The sequence below is a fragment of the Gadus morhua genome, chromosome 18 (genome assembly GCF_902167405.1).
Source record: "Gadus morhua chromosome 18, gadMor3.0, whole genome shotgun sequence".
In the NCBI taxonomy this organism is placed as follows: domain Eukaryota; kingdom Metazoa; phylum Chordata; class Actinopteri; order Gadiformes; family Gadidae; genus Gadus; species Gadus morhua.
Window position 1 is genome coordinate 10,794,167 of NC_044065.1, and position 22,808 is coordinate 10,816,974.

Genomic DNA, 22,808 nt, shown 5'->3' on the forward strand with positions numbered 1-22,808 from the left:
AGAGGAGGAGCCAGGCAAGGTGATGTGATGTGGGAGGTAGGGGGCCGGGAGATTTGCATGTCTGGAAAACAGCAGGTGACTGCCGCCACCCCCCGCAGAAAGAAAGCCCCCCTCCTCCAAACAGCAGCCGGCTCTCCTCGAGGCCCACCAGGCACCGTGGAGGACAGTAAGACGTCATCTGCCCCAGCGCCACAAGTACCTTCTGTCAGGCTGCCAAGCTCCCCTGTTAATTACACAAACCATTTCCTTCAGGATGGCTGTCTCCACTGGCAGCCGCACGTCTGCCCTGCCCGTAGTGCTGCACATGTGTGTGTGTGTGTACATGTTGGTTATTGTATGCGTGTTTGCATGTGTGCCTGTGGGTGTGTGTGTGTGTGTGTACATGTGTGTGTGTTTGTGTGTATGTGTGTGTGTTTGTGTGTGTTTGTGTGTGTGTGGGTGCGTGTGTGTGTGTGTGTGTGTGTGCACATGGTGGTTATTGTATGTGTGTTTGCATGTGTGCCTGGGGGTGTGTGTGTGTGTGTGTGTTCACGTGTGTGTGTGTGTGTGTGTGTGTGTGTGTGTGTGTGTGTGTGTGTGTGTGTGTGTGTGTGTGTGTGTGTGTGTGTGTGTGTGCGTGTGCGTGTATGCACCTAGCCCCTGTGCAGGTTAATCAGGTTAGCGGCGGGCTAATGCAATTGCTGGGTGGACGGGTCCAAGTGGGAGCGATGGCTGGACGCCGGCCAACACACCAGGCACTCCACTTCACCTCGCCAAGCTGGGCTTTTGTATTCCTCATTTAACACCACATCCTGTTTGTCTTCATCTGCCGCTGAGCACATCACCAGCCAGCTTCGTCCCAGACCTCTCTCTCTCTCTCTCTCTCTCTCTCTCTCTCTCTCTCTCTCTCTCTCTCTCTCTCTCTCTCTCTCTCTCTCTCTCTCTCTCTCTCTCTCTCTCTCTCTCTCTCTCTCTCTCTCTCTCTCTCTCTCTCTCTCTCTCTCTCTCTCTCTCTCTCTCTCTCTCTCTCTCTCTCTCTCTCTCTCTCTCTGGCAAGAACAATTATCCCCATCCAGACTTGTTGCTAGCGGTGATGATTTGGGATGAAAGGCCCGAGTCTGTCACTGGCCGCGCCGTGGAAAATAGGTTGGGCCGCTGACAGATACGCACGCACGCACACAAACAAACACAGATCTACGTCAATGGATCGGGATTTGTTTACAATGGTTCCTAAACAGATGCATGCTGGGATTGTGTTATATTCATACATGAATGTTTCTTATTGTAACAGGCTAAATAAAGTGGGACGTACACCTGTCCAGAAGTGCAGTGGTTTGTCATGTACATGATGGGAAGTATGGTGGGGAGGTTGTTATTGTATAAGGTAATTGGGCAGAGTAACACTTTTGCCGTAGCAGGGTACAGTCGGTTGGAGCAGAATGCTGTGGAAAGTGATGGGAGCCACTTCAAAACTGAAAGTTGAAGCTTGGATTAGTTGTTATGATCCTTACCCCCCGAGCCCATACACAAACACAGCAATCGTATCGTCATTCAAATGTAAAGTAAATAAAAATAACAACCAAAATGGTTTTAAAATGTGCCAACTTGAATATACTTCCTGAACTCTTGCTTATTTAAGTAACCCCCTGCCATGGCTGAATGCAGTGGGTTTTAGAGCTCTTGTATTTTGTTGAATTAATAATACAAACTAAACACACAACCCGTAGGAGTTGTCAGTCATATTTAGAGCAACGATGCCCCTGAGAAAATAGTATGAAAAGGAGAAAAGAGACAGAACCTCAACCTATTTTCATCTTTTGGAGAAATGGATCAGCAGTCAACACTATTCCTATGGTGCGATGTTGCTGTCGACATATCTGTTCCCTTCACCCCCCTCCAAAGACCAGCTACGGATGTCAACATCTGTGTCCACAACAGGCAGTTTGTAAATACATCACCCCCCAGAAAAGGTGAATAGGGGGCCCTGTTCATACATAGAAGTGTTTCAGATCCCCGTAAAACACTCCTGGAGGTGTAACCCATTAGAAGGCCAAAAACGAAACGCTATGTGCTTGATTTGGGCTTCTTTTCTTTTTTACAGTTAGCTATGGTGTGTGTGTGTGTGTGTGTGTGTGTGTGTGTGTGTGTGTGTGTGTGTGTGTGTGTGTGTGTGTGTGTGTGTGGGCTTGTGTGTGGGCTTGTGTGTGTATTTGTGTGTGTTGAAGATGAGGAGGAGGTGTTTCCGCTCCGTAAGTCAGACCCACCACCAGCAGCTCAACCTCCCACACAGCTCCAGGGTCACCTCCAACCACACGCGGGACCCCCCCAGTCCCATAGCCGCAGGGCCCAGGCAGGCCCAGGCCGGGATACAAACAGACTTCCTGTCTTTACCCAGCATCCCTGCGTACCACCCAGTGAACCACAGCACATAATGAGGTATGGCTGCTGAGTGGGAAACCTTGAGAGAGGGAGAGACTGCTGCGTGTTCCAACCGTACACGAGATTGTGATTAACAATGTGATTTAACGATACGGTACGGTAATAATTCATGGTTAAGTATGATCTGGGTAAGTATGAACCTGAATGTCTGCTTCGCAGTTGAAAATAAAAGGCAAGGCACGTTGTGTTTGGTAAAATATAGACTTTTTATTTATTCCTCCATAAAAAGAAATATTATGAATGTTCAGTATTTAATCATCTAGAAACATCTGTTCCATTTTGCTTTTGCATCGTGTAAAATTAATTCCTTTGATGTACATACCACAAAATACTTGATTTACATGTCTTCTTCATTTTTATACATACAGATCTGCTAGACTAAGTACCATATTATATGAGGATAGGACAAACATCACTAACATTTGTAGATCTTGAGATGGGGGTTGAATAAAACTCAACCATAAGCAATGCAGCAGCATGGATGAGAACACCACGATGGCATCATCTATTTCTCTGCTCTTTTCTGTTTCTTTCTGTCGAGATATTGCCTCGGTCAACCTAACGCCACCACCATTCGAATGCATCACTCAGCGAGAAGAAAATGGAGCAGAGTTAAAGCAGAGTGAGCTTGCTGTGAGGGTCCAATATTAAATGCTTTTTCTGATATATATATATATATATGTTTGAATCCATCATTGCACGGAAGGATAGACGACGGGGAAGATCAATGTTCACTTTACCGGACCTTCTGACTGCGAGATAAAATCTCTTTAACGCAGAATGAAAGCTACAATTTTGAAGTAGAATAGAGTAACTTAAAGTAAAGCTACGGTGAGCCAAGACTCCATCTTCCTCATTTACCCTCTGCTAACTTGAGGCATTGGCTCCGCAAGGCATTGTGCACAACTCAGATCCACCGAAAACATTCAAATGATCTGTCCTTGGCGACAGGCTCTCGGCAAATACACGTGTTGCACGTAGAACGGTTGAAGAGGCACGCAATTACTATTATTCCAATTGAGGGTCGGCTTCGAAATGACCTCTCTACAGAAACCAAAGGAATACCTTATTGAGCTGAGGAAATGGACTTTTCTTTTATAGAAACCGTGGAAAATGTGTACATTCAGTCTGGGCTCCTTGTTGATCACATGATCCCCTTGCCCGCGTGTGAGCCCTGCTTCTCTGTCATGGTCGCCACGTTCAGCATGCATAGCAAGATAACAGCCACGGTCCAAGATAGCACGTCGCTCGGGGGGGGGGGGGGGGGGGGGTCGGGCGGGGGATCCTCTCGCTGGACAGGAGATGGAAACGGACAAGGTAGAGGACCACTACCTACTTTTTCCCTCTTGCATATCAAGAATTCAAGTAAAAAGACGATGAGAAAGAAGCGATGCAGGGGTTGTAAAAGGGGGGGGGGGGGGGGGGGTTGGGGAAGAAACTCAACTGTGTGTGAAGCATGGCATATTTTTTTGGCAACAAGTGGAGAGGTTGGGATGGTGTAACGATGCGTGTGAAGGTGAACAAACCAAACTAGGTGGACCATGGAAAGAAGCTGATTAATAAACGGTACTTTTCTTGTATGGTAATGACACTTGGTAGGTCGGCGTGGCAACCCTGAAGTCTTCCTTTTGATACCTTGTCTGAGATCTGAGCGTGGGGCCCGGTAAATGACTGTTCTGACGGTGCTTCAGCCAAACTGATCTTTTTCTCTGTCTGTGCCCGACCTCATTTTATCGATCTGAAACGCTGGTTCCTTATTCGCCGTGGTCTTCGAGAACATCAACTCTGATTGAGAGGTGGCATGACTTGTGGACTGTGTGAACAGCTCCGACAGAGCCAAGGCCTGGAGAAACACAACAGTGCTACTAACTGGGGGGGGACTTAGAGGGGCAGAGGCCCCCATCGATCCGCACTGTTACCTTACAGATTAGCATAGCGTTAACACGGTAGCAGTACGTGGCTAACGGGATACGATTTAACCTTTGATGGATGGGCCGCTGATTGGAGGAGACGGCGGGAACACAGTGAATAAAAGGCCAGCCGTGTACTTTAAGCATGAATGACAAAACGAGGATCGATCGCGGCGTATTGATCGACCTGTTGTTGAGTGGGAAAGAGCATTAGATCAGCTACTTTGTCCGATGCCGGGGACCAAGGAAATTGGTTGCAAGTTCTTGTTTCAAAGCCAAGAATGCGCATGGCTGAGAGGATGGACCGTTTGAGAACAGCACTCAGAAGGGAAGGGGGGGGGAGAAATGGGTAAAGTGATTATGCATTTATACATCAAGATGCACTTCGATGGGTGTTCTCCCGTGGCCCTGCGAGAGCACGCCGTACCCGTAACACGGTGCTTCTACATTATTCACCTATTTTTGACTTCAGTCAGCACATATTATCTGCATTACGAAGCACCGAAAACTCCACCGAGTTAACACATGGACCAAGAGGGAAACTGAGCATGAGGAATCAAAAATCAAAAATGAGGAATGTAAAAAAAAAAGAAAAGAGGAAACAACAACGGGCCAGATGCTATGTACAAATATGGTTAGGCAGCTTAGTGAATTAATTGCTTAGAAATAAAAATAAATTATTATAAAATAGATTTCTGTACATTTTACATATATATAGCAATAGCTCCACGTCTTGCCATTCAATTACAATGGGGAAAAAAACCAATAATAACTCCAAAAAAACAACAACACGACTGTCTGTGATTTTCCGCATCAATCCCATCCAAAGTTGTGTCCGGTCATCTGGTAGAACTTCATGTTGAAGGGCCGGTAGAAGTCCCGTAGCCTCTGCACCACCTCAGGGTTAATGTTGGGGTGGGTCCGTCCTTTGGTTTTGCCCAGGCAGTGCGGCTTACTGCTGCCCTCGGCCTTCTTCAGACAGGGGAAGCCCTTGGTTTGGTTGAAGTAAAAGTGTTTGTCCGTGATGATCCTCTTGAGTCCCAGGAAGTCCTGCACGCGGCCCAGCTCCCCGGCCGGGTCGCTGATGAGCCGCTCGCCGCTCACAAACAGGATCTGGCCCATGGGGAAGTACTGCAGCCAGTTGTCCAGGTGCTTGGCGTAGATCCCTATCTGGATGGCGCTCCACGAGGTGTCGATGAGGCCCGTGGTTCTGTTCTTGAAGGTGAGGCTCTCGAAGGACGGGATGTCGGGCTTCTTGGACAGGGTCTGGGTGTAGTCGGAGATGGCCCTGGTGACGGGGTCCCGCACCACCACGATCAGCTTGGTGTCCCGGGACATGGCGGAGATCCGGGCCGGGGCCTCTCGGGTCACAAAGTAGCTGGGGGTCTTCTCCATGGTGATCTGGCCCTCCAGGGTCTTGGGCATCAGCTCTCTGCGGAGAGGAGGAGGAGGTGGATGGTTACATGGAGGGTAAAGTGGGCAATATCAGATATACTCCATTGACAGAACAGTTATCCATGAGGAAATGCATTAGGGCTTTTCAATTTAATATAAAATGATTGTAATTATATTAGGAAAATGTAGGGTTAGTTTCGATGGGCTGCACTTCCGAAATCACATCCATGTATTTTTAGTGTTCGGTTCAGATTACTCAGAGTTAAAATTGGCCTGTTCACAAACAGCAAACGTATTATTGACGTGTTATTCAAACGTATTAGAGGTAAATGTTTTGGCCTTTATTTATCTGTCAAGATGTTTAATAAGATGTTTAATATGCCTTAAGCTTATCATGGCAGAATATTTTATTATTTACTCTATTTTATTCTGGAGTACACTTTACTGTAAATGTACACGCCCCATGTAATAGCATTAACCAATCAGAATCCAGGCTCACTGCCTCTACACTACAGCCAAACCAAGAGTAGGCCGCTGTAAAAACAGCTTTTGCAGAGCTGAAAGCCATTTTTTTATTTTCAGTGAAAGCAATCTGTCCTCGACCAAAATCAGATAGAGTTCAGCCGTGAAGAATGAGTTGATGGAGGTTGCAATATACTTTTACACACAAAACTGTAATCAATAGGGGGGGAACTGGTGCCACAGTAGTTTGGGGTTTGTGTAATGGGGGGCAAAACCTGGAACGCAGCTTATAGCAAAGGCTATTAAGTTGCACAGAGGTGCACGGTTAGCCTAAAAATGAAACAATACTGCTGATGGTCGAATGGGAGAAAGGGGAGTCATCAAAATAACAACCAGAGATAAAACAAACCAGCTTTTGTTAAAGCGACAGTACAAGAGACAGACATTCAGAGGAGCCTGTGCGAGCAAGAGGGACACCGAGAGGGATGCCATGCTTACATAGAAGATGATCCGAAGAGGGTTTGAAAAGGGAAGGTACAGATAACGCTGGCCCTGTGGTGTATCAGGGTGAACACACACTTGTAGATAAGCCCCCCTACAGTATTAGCGTCTTGTACCCTATTGAGTATCTGCTCTGTTGTCGGAGCTGAAGCAGCAATAACAACAGCATAATGATGACTTCAGCATAGGGCGGGGCTCGGCGGGGGCATTGCACAAGAGCGCCTAGCGCACTCACACAATGAGAATGGTGAAGAAACACATTGCATTCACACAAACACCTTCCTTCAGAGGCTGGGTGTTTTTTTCATATATTCTGCCCCAGTGCCTCGGCCTGTCTAAAAGCTAGAATCTAGTTCAGGTCCATCTAGCTCATGGCTAATTCATGGCTAACGTTGCCTCTCCATCAGTGCACACCTACATGAATGTGGAATAAACATCACTTCTCTCATGAGAAATACAGCAGAAAGAAACCAAAAGGAGAAATACATCTCTTGGTAGCAAACAAAAAGCTGTATGTAAATGTTGGCAGATTTGTGTATTGCTAATATAGCGCCAGTGATCTAATTATGATAATATCTGCTTGATTGCTGACACATCACGGGGTAAATGGAAGGCAAAGCGAAAAAGCTCATTAAAGGCCTATTGAAATCCAAACAGATAAGGCGTGCAGTTTTTTATGCGCAAGCATGACAGATCCCTCCCCGAGCAAAACCATTTCTTAAGTCGATGAAAGCAGTGAATAGAAGAGGGAAAAAAAGAAAACATGGACACGCACACACATGCAAAGCACATTGCCCTACAACCACTTAGACTATTTACACAGCGCTCGTGAAAGCGGCCCGAAGCCATGGACACCAAAACACCCCCTCGAACCGTAAACGAACAACACACGATAAGTCATTCTCTCGTTTCTGTTGCGCAGACACCACGGAAATAATGGCGGCCATTCCTTTTTCTCCCCATCATCCCTTGTGTGGGAACCATACAAAGAGAGTCCGGAGCTGAACGCAGCGCTGGCGAATGGCTTTCCACCTAATCCGATTTTGCCATTACAATGCAGCGTGGGGCAAGGCTGTGAGGAGGAGGCCCGGTCGGCTACAATGTGCATCGTGATAGATTATGGTGATCCAAGCGCGGGGAATTCTTTTTATAAATCACGCATTTTGAGAAGGGAGAGGGGGGGGGGGGGGGGTGGTGAATAGGGAGTTTGGGCATTAAAAAAAAAAGAGGCGTTGGTCAGAAAGAGCGGGAAGACCCCGGAACACCCCGGGTCCCCCCCCCCCCCCCCCCGAGAGCGAGAGAGAGAGAGAGAGAGAGAGAGAGAGAGAGAGAGAGAGAGAGAGAGAGAGAGAGAGAGAGAGAAAGAAACAGGAAGAGAGGGAGAGCGGGAGTAGGAGAGAAAGAGTGAAATAAAGAGAGAGAGGGAGAGGGAGAAGGGGAGAGCGAGGAAGGGGGTGTTAGTGGGACAAGTAGCTCTCGCCAGAACAATGCCCATTATGTTCCTTTTTTTGATTTATGAGGTGCTGCTTTAAAGGATTCCGTCAGCAAACAGGCAATTGGGTGACACAGGCCCTTCTCCCTCTCCCCGGCTCCCATTGAAAGCCGCCCATTGTCCCTCTTGGCTGAAAGGGCGAGCAGGCCAGTGGTCAGGGCACAGGGGCAAGGTGCATGGGAAGGGGGTTGAATGCGTTTGTGTGTGTGTGCGTGTGGTTCTGTCATTGTTTGTGTCTGTGTGTGTGGGTGTTTGCAGAGGGGTTACCGAGTGGAACACTTCTCCTTCCCCTCTCGCTCTGGAGTGAGGAGAAGCCCCTTTTGGAGGGCTGTGAAGTGGAACGTGTGTCGATGTGCCCCTTCCCCAGCCCCCCCCCCCCCCACACCTTTGCGGACCCCCACCGGTCCCGCACCAGTGGAGATCCCCCTACTGAACAGACCTCCGTAGGGGCCAAGCCTCCACGGGCTGCCCCCTGCCTGGGAGGCCATCGGGCCAGGCGAGAAATCATTAGCACCGTTAGCACCATCAGGGGTAAACACGGTTGCCGTGGTAGCGGATTCCAAACAAATAGTGACATTCATATTGTGCCGGCAAGGCTAATTGCCTGAAATGACTTGGAAACGGGTTCAATGGCACACTGGACTGCCTACACAAACGGATGATAACTAATCCCTCCGCCTCATATCTCATATTCTGTTTGTTTCTCCGTTGCTCTGCCTCCCCTATGTCCTTTGTGAATATTCCTTTGAAAGCTGCTCCACTATCAAGCATAAGACACGCAGCAGACGCTCCTGTCACGTGGTGAGCATCTAACGGCCCCTTTGGCCCTGTGTTTAAAACAAGCCCTCATCCCATCGTGGCTGAACGCAAGCAAGGGGTGGAAGAACAGGGGCTTATGCAGCTGTGGGCTGCCCTATGCCTCCCTCGGCCTGTCAGATTTGATTTGATGATAGCGGGCTGCCGCAGTGGCGTCTCCACCCGCCCTCACCAAAAGACTGGTTTGTTCAAAGACGGGAGGAGGAGGAGGGGGGGGGGGGGGGGGGGGGGGGGGGGGGGGGGGGGGGGGGGGGTGTGTGTGTAGGTGGGGCAGGCGATCAGTTCATGTCTGTCCTCAGATGGGTATGATACAAAATGGATCTCAATTGTCTCAAATCTCTTGCCGTACACCTCCTCAATTTGAATCTCAAATTATTCAGTGGCTGCTGAGACCATTTGAATACAGGAAAAACCAGAGGGCACTTTCTGTGTCCGGAGGCTAAGGCAAAAGGGAACTGACTTTTGGAAGCTTTCCATGCTGCTACTACCGCCGCTGTTTTGTTTTCATGCTGCCTTGAAGACCTGGGAGCGAGAAGCCCAGGAGAGATAACACCTCTACAACAAAAACAAGCGTGGATGAGCAGTGCGCTCGAGCTGTCTGAGGTACCCCAAAGGAAGGCATCAAAACAGTTCACCCACCCCCTGGGCAATAGCTTGTAATAAATAAAAAAAACTTAAGTATGATAGAAGAAGAGTAACATAGCCTTCTTTAGAGAATGTCCGTCAGGCAGGATGTATCCTTGAGTCAAAAAGGCGAAATAGAAAAAGTCGTTTGTCTCTCAACATCAGCCACTCAACCACTTTGCTCTTTTGTCTATTGATCCAGGAGGGCCGTCAGAAGGGGCCTTTGGTTGGGCTGATCTGATGGTTAAAGGACACTTCAAGTGTCGAGGAGAAGTAGGAGAGGCAGGACATGAAAGAGAAGCACTCAAAGGCAGCCTTTCTCTCTCAACTGCCTCTTATCTCTGCCCGCCATGTGAACCAGTCTGTTGGAAGTATGGAAAAGACAAAGCCACATCTTTATTCCTTATTTGGCGATAAGGATCTCAAACACTGCTTGCTCCCTTAGTGATCTAACTGCAAATTTGATCCCTAAAGTGCAAGACACCACACTGTTAAGATGAAGTGCATAACGAGTTTAAAAAAAAGACCATGTTGCAATGGAAGACTGACCAGGATCTTTTGAATGGAAGTTCACCTTAAGAATCTCTGTATGAATTTTCAATAAACTGCAAATGGAGTCGTAGGGAGAAGACGGCACAAAACAAAGAAGCAGGGGGGAAAAAAGGCACAGACACACTTGTGCACAAAGAGAATCGTATGGAGCTACCACTGCATACTTCTGAAGCAGTGCTGGAGCTCCCACATAAATCAGACTGGTCCGACATTTTGAAATATGCCTTGCCGAGTCTGGAGTCTAACATTATACTCGACCACAGAACATGGCTTTGGCTGTAAATGAAAAAGAATAAAGGGGTTGCTTGATGGCGCGGCCTGACCCACTGACGTCGCCGCAGAGGGGAGGAGAGGTCCTGTGGACGTCAGTCAGTTACAGAAGCCCAGTCGTTGCTCTTTGCTGCCACTTAACGAGTTGTAAGATTACATTTCCTACGCGAGAAGGAGCAGAGATCAGTGGTTCAGGTTGAGATCTAGCAGTGCGACCTTGGGGGGAGGGGGGGAACACGTGTCTGGTACATTAGGTACAGACTTCTCCGTTGATCATTTCAAATGAAAGACATCTTAATATCTCTTGTAATGCAGCTTTTCATCCATCAAACATAAGGGAAATTATGATTTTAGCCATGGATCCTGTAGTGCAGTAGATCACAGAGAACAGGGAGATAGAAAAGCCAAACTCTTATACTTGACAGGCTCGCTTGAATAAGGCTTGTACATGCGCAGCCAAAAAAAACTGAAATCAAGTGGGCTTTCACTGTGTAGGCTATTCTGCCTCTCTACTCTGACCCTAAGTGGGTGTGGGAGTTGGTGATCACATGGCCCGAGACGCTGGACCATAACCCTCCATATGAAGAGCTCGCTGCGCCGCGGGTCAGCCCGGCATGGGAAGCTTCTGACCCTGCGTCTAAACACAACGGTCCCCCAGAAAGAAGACGAACCTCCATCCATCACGCAAGGCCTGGATCAGAAGGAGTCGAGGGTCGCGATGGGTGGTGGTGCCGGGTTGTTGTTTTTTGGACTTTTTCCTTTTTCGGTACGTGAGAGAGTGAAACTTAGCAAGAAAAGAAAAAAGACAAAGAGAATAGACAGATTTAAAGACAAAGTATAATAAGGAGAATGAGAGAGAGAGAGAGGGAAAGAAGGAGAGAGAGGGGGGGGGAGAGCGGTGTAAAGATCTTGCGGTCAGCCGGCCGGCCCTAGTGTTGGTTTCAGGCTGAGACCCAGTGCCTGTTGCGGTGGGGGGGGGGGGGGAGGGGCAGCTGAGACCATTCAGAAGAACAAATAAACAGAGAGCTCAACCGCTGCACATATTGTGCCACGGACTACACTGTGTCTCCGGGCTGCGTGTCAAAAAGCACAACGGACGCAATTACGGCCCGCCACATCCAGGTGAAGCCCTCTCCGGGATGCCCTGCAAACACTTGAGTGAGGTCAGGGTGTCGGAGAAAACCTTTCTCCGGTGGTGCGACGGCAGCGAGGCGCGACACGCACAACTCTCCCCCGATGCGATAATAACCACGAGAGGTTTATTTAGTTTCTTTAGGGAGAAACATTGGTTTTTAAGGGGTATACGTTGCCAATTCACCCGTTTAAATATAAAACAATGCAGGAATGTGGTGGAGAGACCCCCATTTAGGTCTCTCTCTCTGTCTGTGTCTGTGTCTGTGTCTGTGTCTCTCTGTCTCACACACACACACACACACACACACACACACACACACACACACACACACACACACACACACACACACACACACACACACACACACACACACACACACACACACACACACACAGACGTCCATCATTAATCGAACACATGCCCTTCCGGACCTGCCGAGTCCGCACTGTGGATTTGCTGTATTTTGCTCTGACTCTAACACTGGTGTGGTAATACTAATGGCCTGCTGGGGGGGAAAACGCATCATATATCGCAAACAAAGGAGAGCTGTTTACTTAGCCTGTGCCCATGGAGTTAGCTCCATGAGTTGCGTGGACAACGGAATAGAGCCCTGGGTCGCTATTGTGTTTTAACCTCAATGCTAAACAAACGCACACACACGCACACACTTGAGGCACACGCCTTGTTTGGTTAGGGCTGGTAATTCCAAGCAATCAGTTTGTTTGTGCTAGATATTAGCTGAAGGTGTTAGCTAAGCACCAGTGAGCCCTCAGCTTCACACAGTCATTTTAAGGGTGTGCTTTCAAAAGCTCTAAAGCTGAAGAAACTGAAAAAAACAGCTAAACGCAATTTGAAAGAGGGAAAGTAATACAAAAAATAGACATTTTAAATAATAAGGTTTCAATGGCAAACAATGTCTTTGGGCGAATGGAAATAAACAATGGTGAGAGGTGTCGGCCATGCTGAATTGCTGTGTGAGAGGCCCCTGTTTTCGTATCTCTTGAATTTTGGTTTATTTTTTCACACTTGTCGTGTGTCTGTGTGTGTTTGTGTGTCTGTGTGTTTGTGTGTGTGCCTGTGTATGTGTTGCCTGAAATACTGTTCCAGGGCAATTGTGCATGCCGGTGTGTGTGGCAGTCAAAGGGCGCCGAAATTCTGACGGATTTACCGACACTTGACAAGCAGCAAGAGGCGCGTGACTCCTTGATGTAGCTGCAGCGCAGATGAATAAAAGATGAAACACAGTGGAAAAGAAGAACATATATGTCACCACCCCCTATCCCAAGACGAAGACACGCTCGCACACACACACACACACACAGCAGGCTTGCACATGCTCGCACACACACATGAACTTGCACATGCGGGAACACACACACACACACACACAGCGTCGGAAAATGCACCCACATACACACATGTATAGACACACACACACATACACACACACACACTAGGAATGAGAGGGGAGGAAAACAAGAATTTGCATCCTGTTTGAATAGGCTGTCATCCATAGCTGTCTGCGTACCTTTGAAAGGCTGGGGAGCAACAAAGGCTACGCTGGAAAGCTATAGCAAGAGCAAGTCAGGGGGAGGGTGGGGGGGAGAGGGGGACTTCATCTTCCATAGACTCTGAATATGATTCAACCTCCCATGTTGGCGCTCATATTATTTTGCTTCCATTACTTACAGCACGGATGTGGCAGGGGGGTTAATGGTTTACAAATGCTAGACGACGGAATCCCAGGCTAGAGCATAATTAGCTTAATCGGGTGGCGGCAGCACCCGTCGCGACAATTACCAGCTCGTTTCAGAGGAATGAGTGGAGGGAGGCAGAGGACAGATGCCATCCCTAGGCATGTTTGCTGCAGGTTTTCTTTGGACCCTCGCCTAGGTAGCGCCTCATATGATACCTCTGGGTTCATTGACGAGATAATGACTTCTAAGGAACGGAGCCAAGGTTTGACTGTTTGTGCTGCTAAAGTGTGTCTGTGATTGATTGGGGGGGGGGGGGGGGGGGGGGGGGGGAGTTGGAGATAGTTGGGTTGACTGATGATATATTTTATTTTTACCCTCCGACTGTATCCAGTTGAAGCTTAAGACAATATCTTCTTTTAATCTTTGCCATGGGAAACAAGTCACTCTACGGAAGGAAACAGGAAGGAAAGGGAGTACATTTGTTTCAATAAAATAGATGCAAATCTACAGCCAACCACAGCATTTCTGAATTGTGGCATGTATGAAAACTCAAGGCGTGTGAAGCTTAGGGAAAAGACACTAAAGGCAGGACCCTGTCTCATACTCCCGACCACCAAACAATATAGACAAGAAGAAAGAAAACAAGAAGTTGAAAGCAGAAATTGATCCGCCGCCTATCGAGCATGAATCTGTCGTGGTTGTCGTGGTGATGGTGCCGAGGGCTCCTACCCTGTCACCTAGTTCCTGGGAGAACACCCAGCAGCTCCAAGGAGAGATCGCTGAGAGTGGAGGCTTCCATGCCCATGGTGCTGCTGGGAGATAACAGCACAACTCTGCTAATGAGCTCTGTGCTCTTTTACTGCCAGAGCTAATGGGAGTCTCTCTCTCTCTCTCTCTCTCTCTCTCTCTCTCTCTCTCTCTCTCTCTCTCTCTCTCTCTCTCTCTCTCTCTCTCTCTCTCTCTCTCTCTCTCTCTCTCTCTCTCTCTCTCTCTCTCTCTCTCTCTCTCTCTCTCTCGCTAGCTGCTCTCTGTATCTCTCTGGCACCCCTCTCAAAAATATCTTCTTGCATTTGCTCTGTTTGCAAAATGCCTTTGTCCTCCTCTCTCTTTCTCTTTTTCTCTTCCGCTCTTTCTCTATCTGTTTCCCAATATCTGCCCCCGTTTTTTTTTTTTCCCAGAACAGGCAGTTATCAGACTCCCCTGCAGTCTAATGGATACCTATGGGATTCAATACCTAGGACAAGTCAAGCTGTACAGGTCGGCTGTCATCACATATCCCTCCTCCTCTTCCCTCTCCTCCTCCTCCTCCTCCTCCTCTCCCTCCTCCTTCTCGACAGCCACAAAATTGCAACGATTAGTCAGTCTCCATGGTCTGGCAGGAAGGGGAGAATGGGGGGGGGGGGGGGGGGGGGGGCATTGACCGACCCAGTGATAGGAACAGCTCAGCGTCAGCAGAACTGCGCGACAGCAAACAGTTGTTTCACTTCCTTCCTTCAGCCTCCGGGATCACTTATTTTTAATGCGCTAATGAGTGTTTATTTAGCAGCAAACCAAATGACCGTAAACCCTGGGCGGTTGTTGGGGTAGTGGGGGGTAGTAGCGGTGTCTGGGGTTCTGCTCAGTCATGTGCTCCAACTTCCGAATTATCACCTCATTAAAGAGGGCCTAATTCAAACAGAAGGGAGGGGTGGTCTTTATTAAAGGGGGTACGGGGAAAGTAAGCAACTGGTTTCCAAACCCCTTGTCTCTGTTGCGCTATGCCGCCGTTATCCTCGGTTTCCCCGACGTCAGAGTTTCTAACACAAACGTCGCAATTTCGCCGAAAACCAACCACTGCCACCCAAGTCTTTTCCAAATAAACTTCTGCGTGCGCGTTTGCATACACGCACGTGTGCATGCATGCATGTGTTCCTGTCTGCCTGTCTTTGCTCTCCCAGCCCTGCGAGCCAGTCATCTCCATCCAAGTCCATTTATCCTCTTCCCAGCCGAGTGTGAGCGTCTAAGAGTGAGTCCCTGTCAGGCTCCGTGGCCTTTATCCCCCCCCCACCCCCCACCCCCACACCCACCCCGTAACTCTCATAGGAGGCTGCTCCCCGAGGCCGCCCGTTTTCACCTCACTGTTCCTGGGTACTTTGTTTTGGGACACTGGGGTGTCTAGAGAGAAGGGAGAGAGGGGTGGGGGTGAGAAAGGGTGGGTGGCTGCCACTCCCCTCTCCACAGGTCGGCCTATTCACAATTAGCCGGTGGTAATTTGGGGGATGAAAGCGTCCCTTTCTCTGGTCCCTCCACCCCCCGGTATTCCTCTGTTCGGGTGCGGGCTATGCCAGCTTAGGCCGCAGAAGCGTAGAGGGCCTCTCTCTCTCTCTCTCTCTCTCTCTCTCTCTCTCTCTCTCTCGCTCTCTCTCTCTCTCTCTCTCTCTCTCTCTCTCTCTCTCTCTCTCTCTCTCTCTCTCTTTCCGTCTCTCTCTCTCTTTCTCTCTCTCTCTCCCACTCTCTCTCTCCAAAAGCAAAAGGCCTGTGTGGAAGGTGGCCTATCGTGGTCACTGAGGCCAGCACTCAGCCCCGCCCAGGATCAGGGTGAACTGAGCAAAACAAAATGGCAGAATTCACAACACCACATCACAACACACAGCAATGGCACAAGCTCGCATCTGGGTAAACGGGGACCTACAGAGGATCATGAAGGATGGATGCATTTTCTAACGGGGGTCAGGGGGGACAGGATAACCACCATAAAGCTGTGTAATCTGCTCATTGGGGGGGGTTGAGGTAGAAGTTAAGCCAACCCAGAGGGATTGTTTTGGTAGATTGTGTTGTGACAAATGGGATCGGCTACTGTGTGGCTTGCCCAGGATGTGGAACAGGTCCAGCCTGAGTTGTTTCAATGAAAGGAAGTCGAGAAACTCAACGATCCACTCATCCCGCAACTTGACATTTTCTGCTTCCCCTCACATGAAACAAGGTCGATACACGGCCAGATTGAATATGAAGGACGTTTAATAAAAGAAACAGACGAACAGACGATCAAACCAAATGTAACAGATCAGGTAGAAAAGGCCAAGCTCTTATTTATGCGTCGGTGGAAGAGAGGATCCATCAATCCCCGACGGGGATAGCAGGGCTGCTTCACAGATGGCCGACACACAGATCTTGTCAGGCAGCAGACGTGGACCTGACCCCACCCCATCAACGGCCCTTAACCCGGCTCTTCACATTACCTCCAATCAGGCCTGACCGATCAATAAAGCCCTGTGTCTCCGAGGAAGAGGCCCGGCAGCCCGGAAGCCCCGGTGACATTTGTGTCTGCGCTGTTGGGCTGTCTGCTGTCTTTACGCTGTGTGTGTGTGTGTGTGTGTGTGTGTGTGTGTGTGTGTGTGTGTGTGTGTGTGTGTGTGTGCGCGCGCCGTGCGTGCGTGTGTGTGTGTGTGTGTGTGTGTGCGTGTGTGTGCGCGTGTGTGTGTGTGTGTGCGTGTGTGTGTGTGTGATTGGAGATGACAATGAGGTGCGCCTTTGCAGCTGAGCCTGTCACAACACTGCAGGGAGCCTTCGTGGAAGAAAACGCTGTCTCCCTTAACGTTGTGTCGTGTTTCCTTGACTTTTACCAAAAAAAATGACAGACACACAGACACAGTGTCCCAATGTGGGCAAACACGACCCTGTGGTGAATGTGTTTTGTTGTGGTAGCGCCTTGAAGCCTTTTCAAGGGGACCTCAAGGGACCCAGGTGGATGCTGGGGGCCGTGGAGAGGAGAGGAGGGCAGGAGGAGGAGGAGGAGGAGGAGAGGGTGGAGAGAGGGTCGCCTACATTGGAAACGGGAGCACTCCTGTGGTGAGCCCGTGAATGGGGGTGCAGCCACCCAGAACTGTCCTCGACACGGGACAGCGGCGGCGGGTCCGGCTCTGCTCGCCGGGGGAACACTGGGCGTCGCGGCCCCGCCTTTTGATAACGACGTTCAAGTGGCTCGCCGACTTCCGCCAGCAACGGCAGAACAAACGCGTCGTTGTTTTCTTTTTTCTTTCTTTCTTCCCCCTCGGTCTCAACAGAGCCCCGCCTTGTTTCTTTCTTGTGGGGTTCTCTAAGTGGCCCCTCACCCCCCCTTCCACTGCCACCCCCGCCGCCGCCACCACCACCCCCACCGCAACCACGGCCACCGCTGCTTTCAAAGGTATGTTTACCTCTGCAGGATTTGGGGTTTTATCACAGACAAGATACAAAGGTTGACCACCGCGACAACCCCCCCACCTCCCCAACTCAGGCATGGCGCCGTTCCAGACCCATCAGGGGTTTGTGTTTAAAGACCATAACCTTTGATCATCAGCCTCCCCCCACCCCAGACACACACAAACGCACACACACAGATTTCTACACCTAAAGCTAGCTCTGCGGGGTGAATTTGCTCTCTGGTGCTAATACAAGCGTCAACACAATGTGATGAATAAAACCAAAACACTTTTTAACAGTGCACATCTCATGCTAGTGCTAACCTTTGACTTTATGACACAAAAAGTGATTCAACTTATTAACAAATAAAAAAACGCTAGACAACACAACACAGGCACCCTGATCTTAGCCCATAATATACTTCAACTCCAATGAAACAACCAGACCCTCCGTCCCCTCCCCTTATGCATTTCAAGCCAAGTCCCTACGAGCTGAGCGATAAAACACAACACTGGGGCCTCAGTGCCAGGGCCCCACAGCCCAGCCTGTGACCAGAGCCGACGACACGACAGCGAAACCGCAGCCCCCGGTAATTACACATCACAGACCCTTCATAGCCAATAGAGCCAAATGGAATATGAACGGAGAGAAGGAGGGGACACACACCGCAGACTGACAGAAAGACAAGAAGACTGCAGTCAATGAGTAGCCTATTTGTAAATAGCATGTTACCCTCTACTCCTGGGTGGAACGGATACATCAGAATATGCTGCAATTCAATAAGGGACACCAAGCATTCGGGATCTAACGACATTAAAGCATTCCCCGAGCCAACGAAAATAATGCGTAAACAAACAGTCTGCAGGAGGAATAGCCTTATACATATATACAGCATATCACGTTTACAAGTATCTCCTATAAAAATAACGGCATATATAACTCAATCCCACAAGCTGCCATTTGCTGTCCATTGCCTAACCCTACGAAACAGCTGCCAAAAGAAACTGACAAGTTAGGAGTCCTATTCAGTTTCACGCCGCAAGAGCCCTTCGATAGCATAAGCTCTATTTGACCATCTCTCTCTCTCTCTCTCTCTCTCTCTCTCTCTCTCTCTCTCTCTCTCTCTCTCTCTCTCTCTCTCTCTCTCTCTCTCTCTCTCTCTCTCTCTCGGGTACATTCACAACCTCACCGTTCAAATGTGGAGCCTACCCCCTTATCCAAGCACCCTTCAGTAAAAAAGCATATTTCAAGTCAATAAGATGTCTGTCTTTGGCACAAATACAAAACAAAGTGCAATGTACGATGCCAATAATTATTATGTGATTCTGTCTGTGTTTTGATTTGCAATTCATATCTGACACACAACCCTCTTGCTCTTCCTCGCATTGCGAAGTTGGTGGACTTCCAGGTTCTTAACGTGAGCACCCTTGGCTCCAAGGAGGAGAATGTGGTACGAGCTCACTAGAGGTGTGGAAAGCGGAAAAGATTGTGCAAATATGCAAGCAAGCAGTAGCAGCATTTCTGTCTCGCACGCACAAATCACCCCGAATAATGCCTCACCCTGGCGGAGTCTTACCCCCATGGACTGTATTTCAAGGTTTAAAATGTACATTTTTTAGGATTCCTGTGTAATGGAGTCTCTTGGTGGGACGAAAGCGGTGCATTCCAGTAGTCTCCCCAAGCCCTCTCCAGTGTCCAGGGCTCATGATGAGTTTGTTAGGGGGGTCAGCAATTTATGATTACACTAGGCTTTCCTATCTCAGTGGATGGTCGCTCAAGATAAATAATTGCCCTAAAACAACTTTCTTGGGGGTACTCTTCTTACTGACTATGTGTAGTAGTGAGCACCAGCTGTTAGGGTGGAATATGCAGCACTTTCAGCAAATCTTAAAGATCATCCAGACCATTTGGTGGGGAGCAAAATGATCATATAAGCACATTTTATTCTGTGATAAATAAAGTATTTTCTGCATAAGAAGAAGATATTAGTTTTGTTTGCATATGAAGAAGATATTTATACTTGGCGTCTCGAAAAAAGGACGTAAGTATATGTGATAATATAGGCCTGTATGTCATCAGACATTTAATTATTAACTAAAACAATTCAAACTTACTCAAAATAAAGTTTTTGCTTGAACAAAACTTTAAAAAGCTTTTCAGGCTGCTGAAAAAGAAGCGTGAAAAAACGACAAAGCACTTTGTGGAGTATGTGTGTATGTGAATGTGATATTCTAAGGTCTGCCTGCAGGTACTGAGGCCTTCATGCTTGGGGATTATTAAAGACAGACCTCAAGTCGGATATTACGCTAGATAGGAACTTGTTTCGTATCTTCCAGGACAAATTATTACCCGCATTGCTCACCATGGATTTAACGTCTTTATTCTCACCATGGGTTTAAATTAGTTTTAAACGATACAAGTTGAGTTGCGGTGCTTTGTTTCTAAAAACACATGCATTAATAATTGCTGGCATTAGATGACAAGTCGTGTTCCAACCATTTGCATGTGAGAGAATAGTGAACTGAAAGCAAATTTGTAGCAGACAATATCAAAGTAACCCCGCGGTCTCTTCTTAAACTCGGAATGAATCGAGAAGCATGTCTTTATTTCCAGCGCTGCCAACACCCGGGCTTACCATTCATCTTTTCTCTCGTTTTGCTCTACTTTTTGGGGCCCCCTTTAAGGCCTTGCATATTTAACGAGGATCTCCTAAGGCAGTATACCAAATCCGTTTATTCAAACGGCCAGGCAATGAAAAGTGGCATTTAGATGGGCTTTTAGTTCAGCCCCTTCCCCATCGGGAAGAAAAGTAAAGATTTCCATGTTATAAAGCAAACATAAACTAAGTTTAGAGTTGATTGAAATAATGTGTAGGAAACGCGATGATGAGTAGGCCTACAATAAGTATTTAACATAATGTCTAAATTACAAAAATAGTAGGCTGTAGCCCTATATTATTCCAAACAGGGCGGAACTAGTATTATAACTATTAAGAAAATATAGGCTATTGGGCCTGCTGAGTTGCTTCTGGTTCTGTACAGACCAGTGCAGTCATTCAGGATCAATAAGGCCCTGAGGAAGCCTACCACAACTGAATCACGATCACAAGCGATTCCTCGTTTGAGCACAGGGCTGGATCAAATGATCATCAAAAGGTTTGTTGAAAGCCGAGAGGATCTAGCCTGTCTTACAGGTCCTTGCTTTTGAGAATGTTCTCTACACCCATGGAGCCACCAAAAATAAATCTCTAAATGTAATCTTCCCACTTATATTTCAGAAAAGGGGACGTTGAATTCAGAACATTTCAGGTGGTCAATGGCTTCCAATCGAGTTTATTGAACTAAAAACACGAGGCCGACATAAACGCCGACCCGAAATGCGGATTAAAAATGTGCTTCTGAACTTTCACAGTTGAATCAGATCTAAACAGGCCTACGTCATTTAAACGAGCATTTGCGCGTAACGACGTGATGATAAAAGTAATCGCATCAAATGTTATCCATACAACTAAATTGTAGGCCTATGGGTCAATAGGCTGCTATTTCAAATGTTTAGGCGTATAGCCTAGGCAGACGACGGTGAAAGCAGACCGTGTGTAATGTTGCGCTGCGCCCAATAGAGATCACTGCGCATCGCTGGATCGGGACGGACGGGGGAGCGGAGAGACACGTCGGACTGCCCCGACGCGTAAAGCTCGACTAAACAGTCGCTTCTTCTTGCAAATGAACCCCATTTATGATTGGAAGCAATTCGATGAAAATAGAGGCTCTAAAACGTGATAACCCATCTACATAATTCTTTAATTATTATTGTTCGGTTTGGCAAATGATTGTACTTCCCAGGTAATGTTTTGGAATTAACCTAATAGGCCTAGATGAAATTGTGTGTGTGTGTGTGTGTGTGTGTGTGTGTGTGTGTGTGTGTGTGTGTGTGTGTGTGTGTGTGTGTGTGTGTGTGTGTGTGTGTGTGTGTGTGTGTGTGTGTGTGTGTGTGTGTGTGTGTGCTCATCGAGTTAAAATAAAATAACAGGAAAAATAACGGAACCACACTTCAATTCTAACAAAGTCGGTAATTAACCACGGGGACGCGCGATCCACCCAGAAGTCTAGCCAATACGCTTTGGAATGCGCCCCATCTGACAACCCCCCCCCCCCCCAAAAAAAGTAACCCAGTAAAGACTTGTTTTTACCTGTACCACTCCAGCCCGTTGTTATAATTGCGATCGAAGAAGTGCGGCTCCGCGCCCACGGCCCTGATGTCGGGGTGCACCCGCAGGAACTCCAGCAGCGCCCGCGTGCCCCCCTTCTTCACCCCGATGATGATCGCCTGTGGCAGCTTCTTGCTGCCTGAGCCGTTGGAGAAGCTCGACATGGCGCTGGGCTCGGCGGCGGACCTCTGCTGATGCTCCCCTCTCATCTCTCCGTCCCAGTCGTCGCTCGTCCTCTCGTCCGTCTCGATCTCGTTATGGAGCAAGTCTCTGGACACGGCTGTCCTGACGGACGGCTCGTCGTAGTCCGCCTCCACGTCGTCTACCCACGCCTGCTGCTGCGGCTTCACGGGCATGAGTCGGGACATCAGGTCCACTCGGCTGTTCTCGGTCCGCTTGCCCACCGACGACTCGGTGTCCTTGCCCCGGTAACTATCCACCACTAGGCTAGGCATGCCGGAGCAGTAGCCCACGCAGGAGTAGAGCATGTACACCCACAGTAAGAACATGATGCCAAGTAGGAAGAGTTTCTTCTTTACTGGGCTGGACGAGCAAGCATACAGACTTTGGCAAAACAGGCTATATTCCATAAGCCTTTCGAGTGCATACCATATTCCAGCGACGCATATTTGCCCCAAGAAAACGAATACTCGTTTGGTTTCTACAATCCTTGCAAGATTGCGCACATGCCCGATTGGTGTAAAATGTTAAAATAATAAATAAGTCCAAAAAGAATGCTATTCACAGCTCTCAGTTTTTGCTATAAATCCATGAATGAAAAGTCACTGAGCAAAGTTTCACCATAATTAGGGTGTAAACATGGAAGACGGAGAGAGGCTGACACAGAGACGCACAACAGTGGCTTGCCAGAGCCTTCAACCTCCGCGCGCTCCTCCGGCTTGTTTAAGCTCCTCGATGAGAACTAGACCTTATAGAGCGCGAAGGGCGTGAACGTTTGAATGATAGACGCGCGTTCCAGCCAATGGGCTTCGGGGAAGATAGTTCGTAGCCGCGTCATTGCAGGACCCGTCGAATAGGGAGAATCGGGGGATGTCTCGACCCGTGGGATTCTCGGACCTGATGTTGCCCACACGGCTCGGGATGTGAATCTTAAGGGTTTTACTTTGTTTTCTAAGAAACAGCGGTTTAGTTGATAGAGTTGTATAAT

The 22,808-nt window shown here is 48.4% G+C and overlaps 1 protein-coding gene across 1 annotated transcript; it reads right to left on the reverse strand.

Moving 5' to 3' along the window:
- Positions 1-2,600: 2,600 nt before the first annotated feature.
- On the reverse strand, positions 2,601-22,539 carry hs3st3b1b (heparan sulfate (glucosamine) 3-O-sulfotransferase 3B1b). Its single transcript, XM_030340239.1, has 2 exons — positions 21,623-22,539; positions 2,601-5,760 (listed from the first exon to the last, which is right to left on the reverse strand). Exons 1-2 carry the CDS (start codon positions 22,228-22,230, stop codon positions 5,142-5,144), a joined length of 1,227 nt encoding a protein of 408 aa, XP_030196099.1. The 5' UTR covers positions 22,231-22,539; the 3' UTR covers positions 2,601-5,141.
- Positions 22,540-22,808: the final 269 nt, after the last annotated feature.

Excerpts from the sequence above, each read along its gene's own strand:
- hs3st3b1b (XM_030340239.1), bottom strand. The coding sequence starts at position 22,230 with ATGGAATATAGCCTGTTTTGCCAAAGTCTGTATGCTTGCTCGTCCAGC. Across the intron at positions 5,761-21,622 it reads AACGGGCTGGAGTGGTACAG|AGAGCTGATGCCCAAGACCC; the intron begins GTAAAAACAAGT and ends TCCTCTCCGCAG.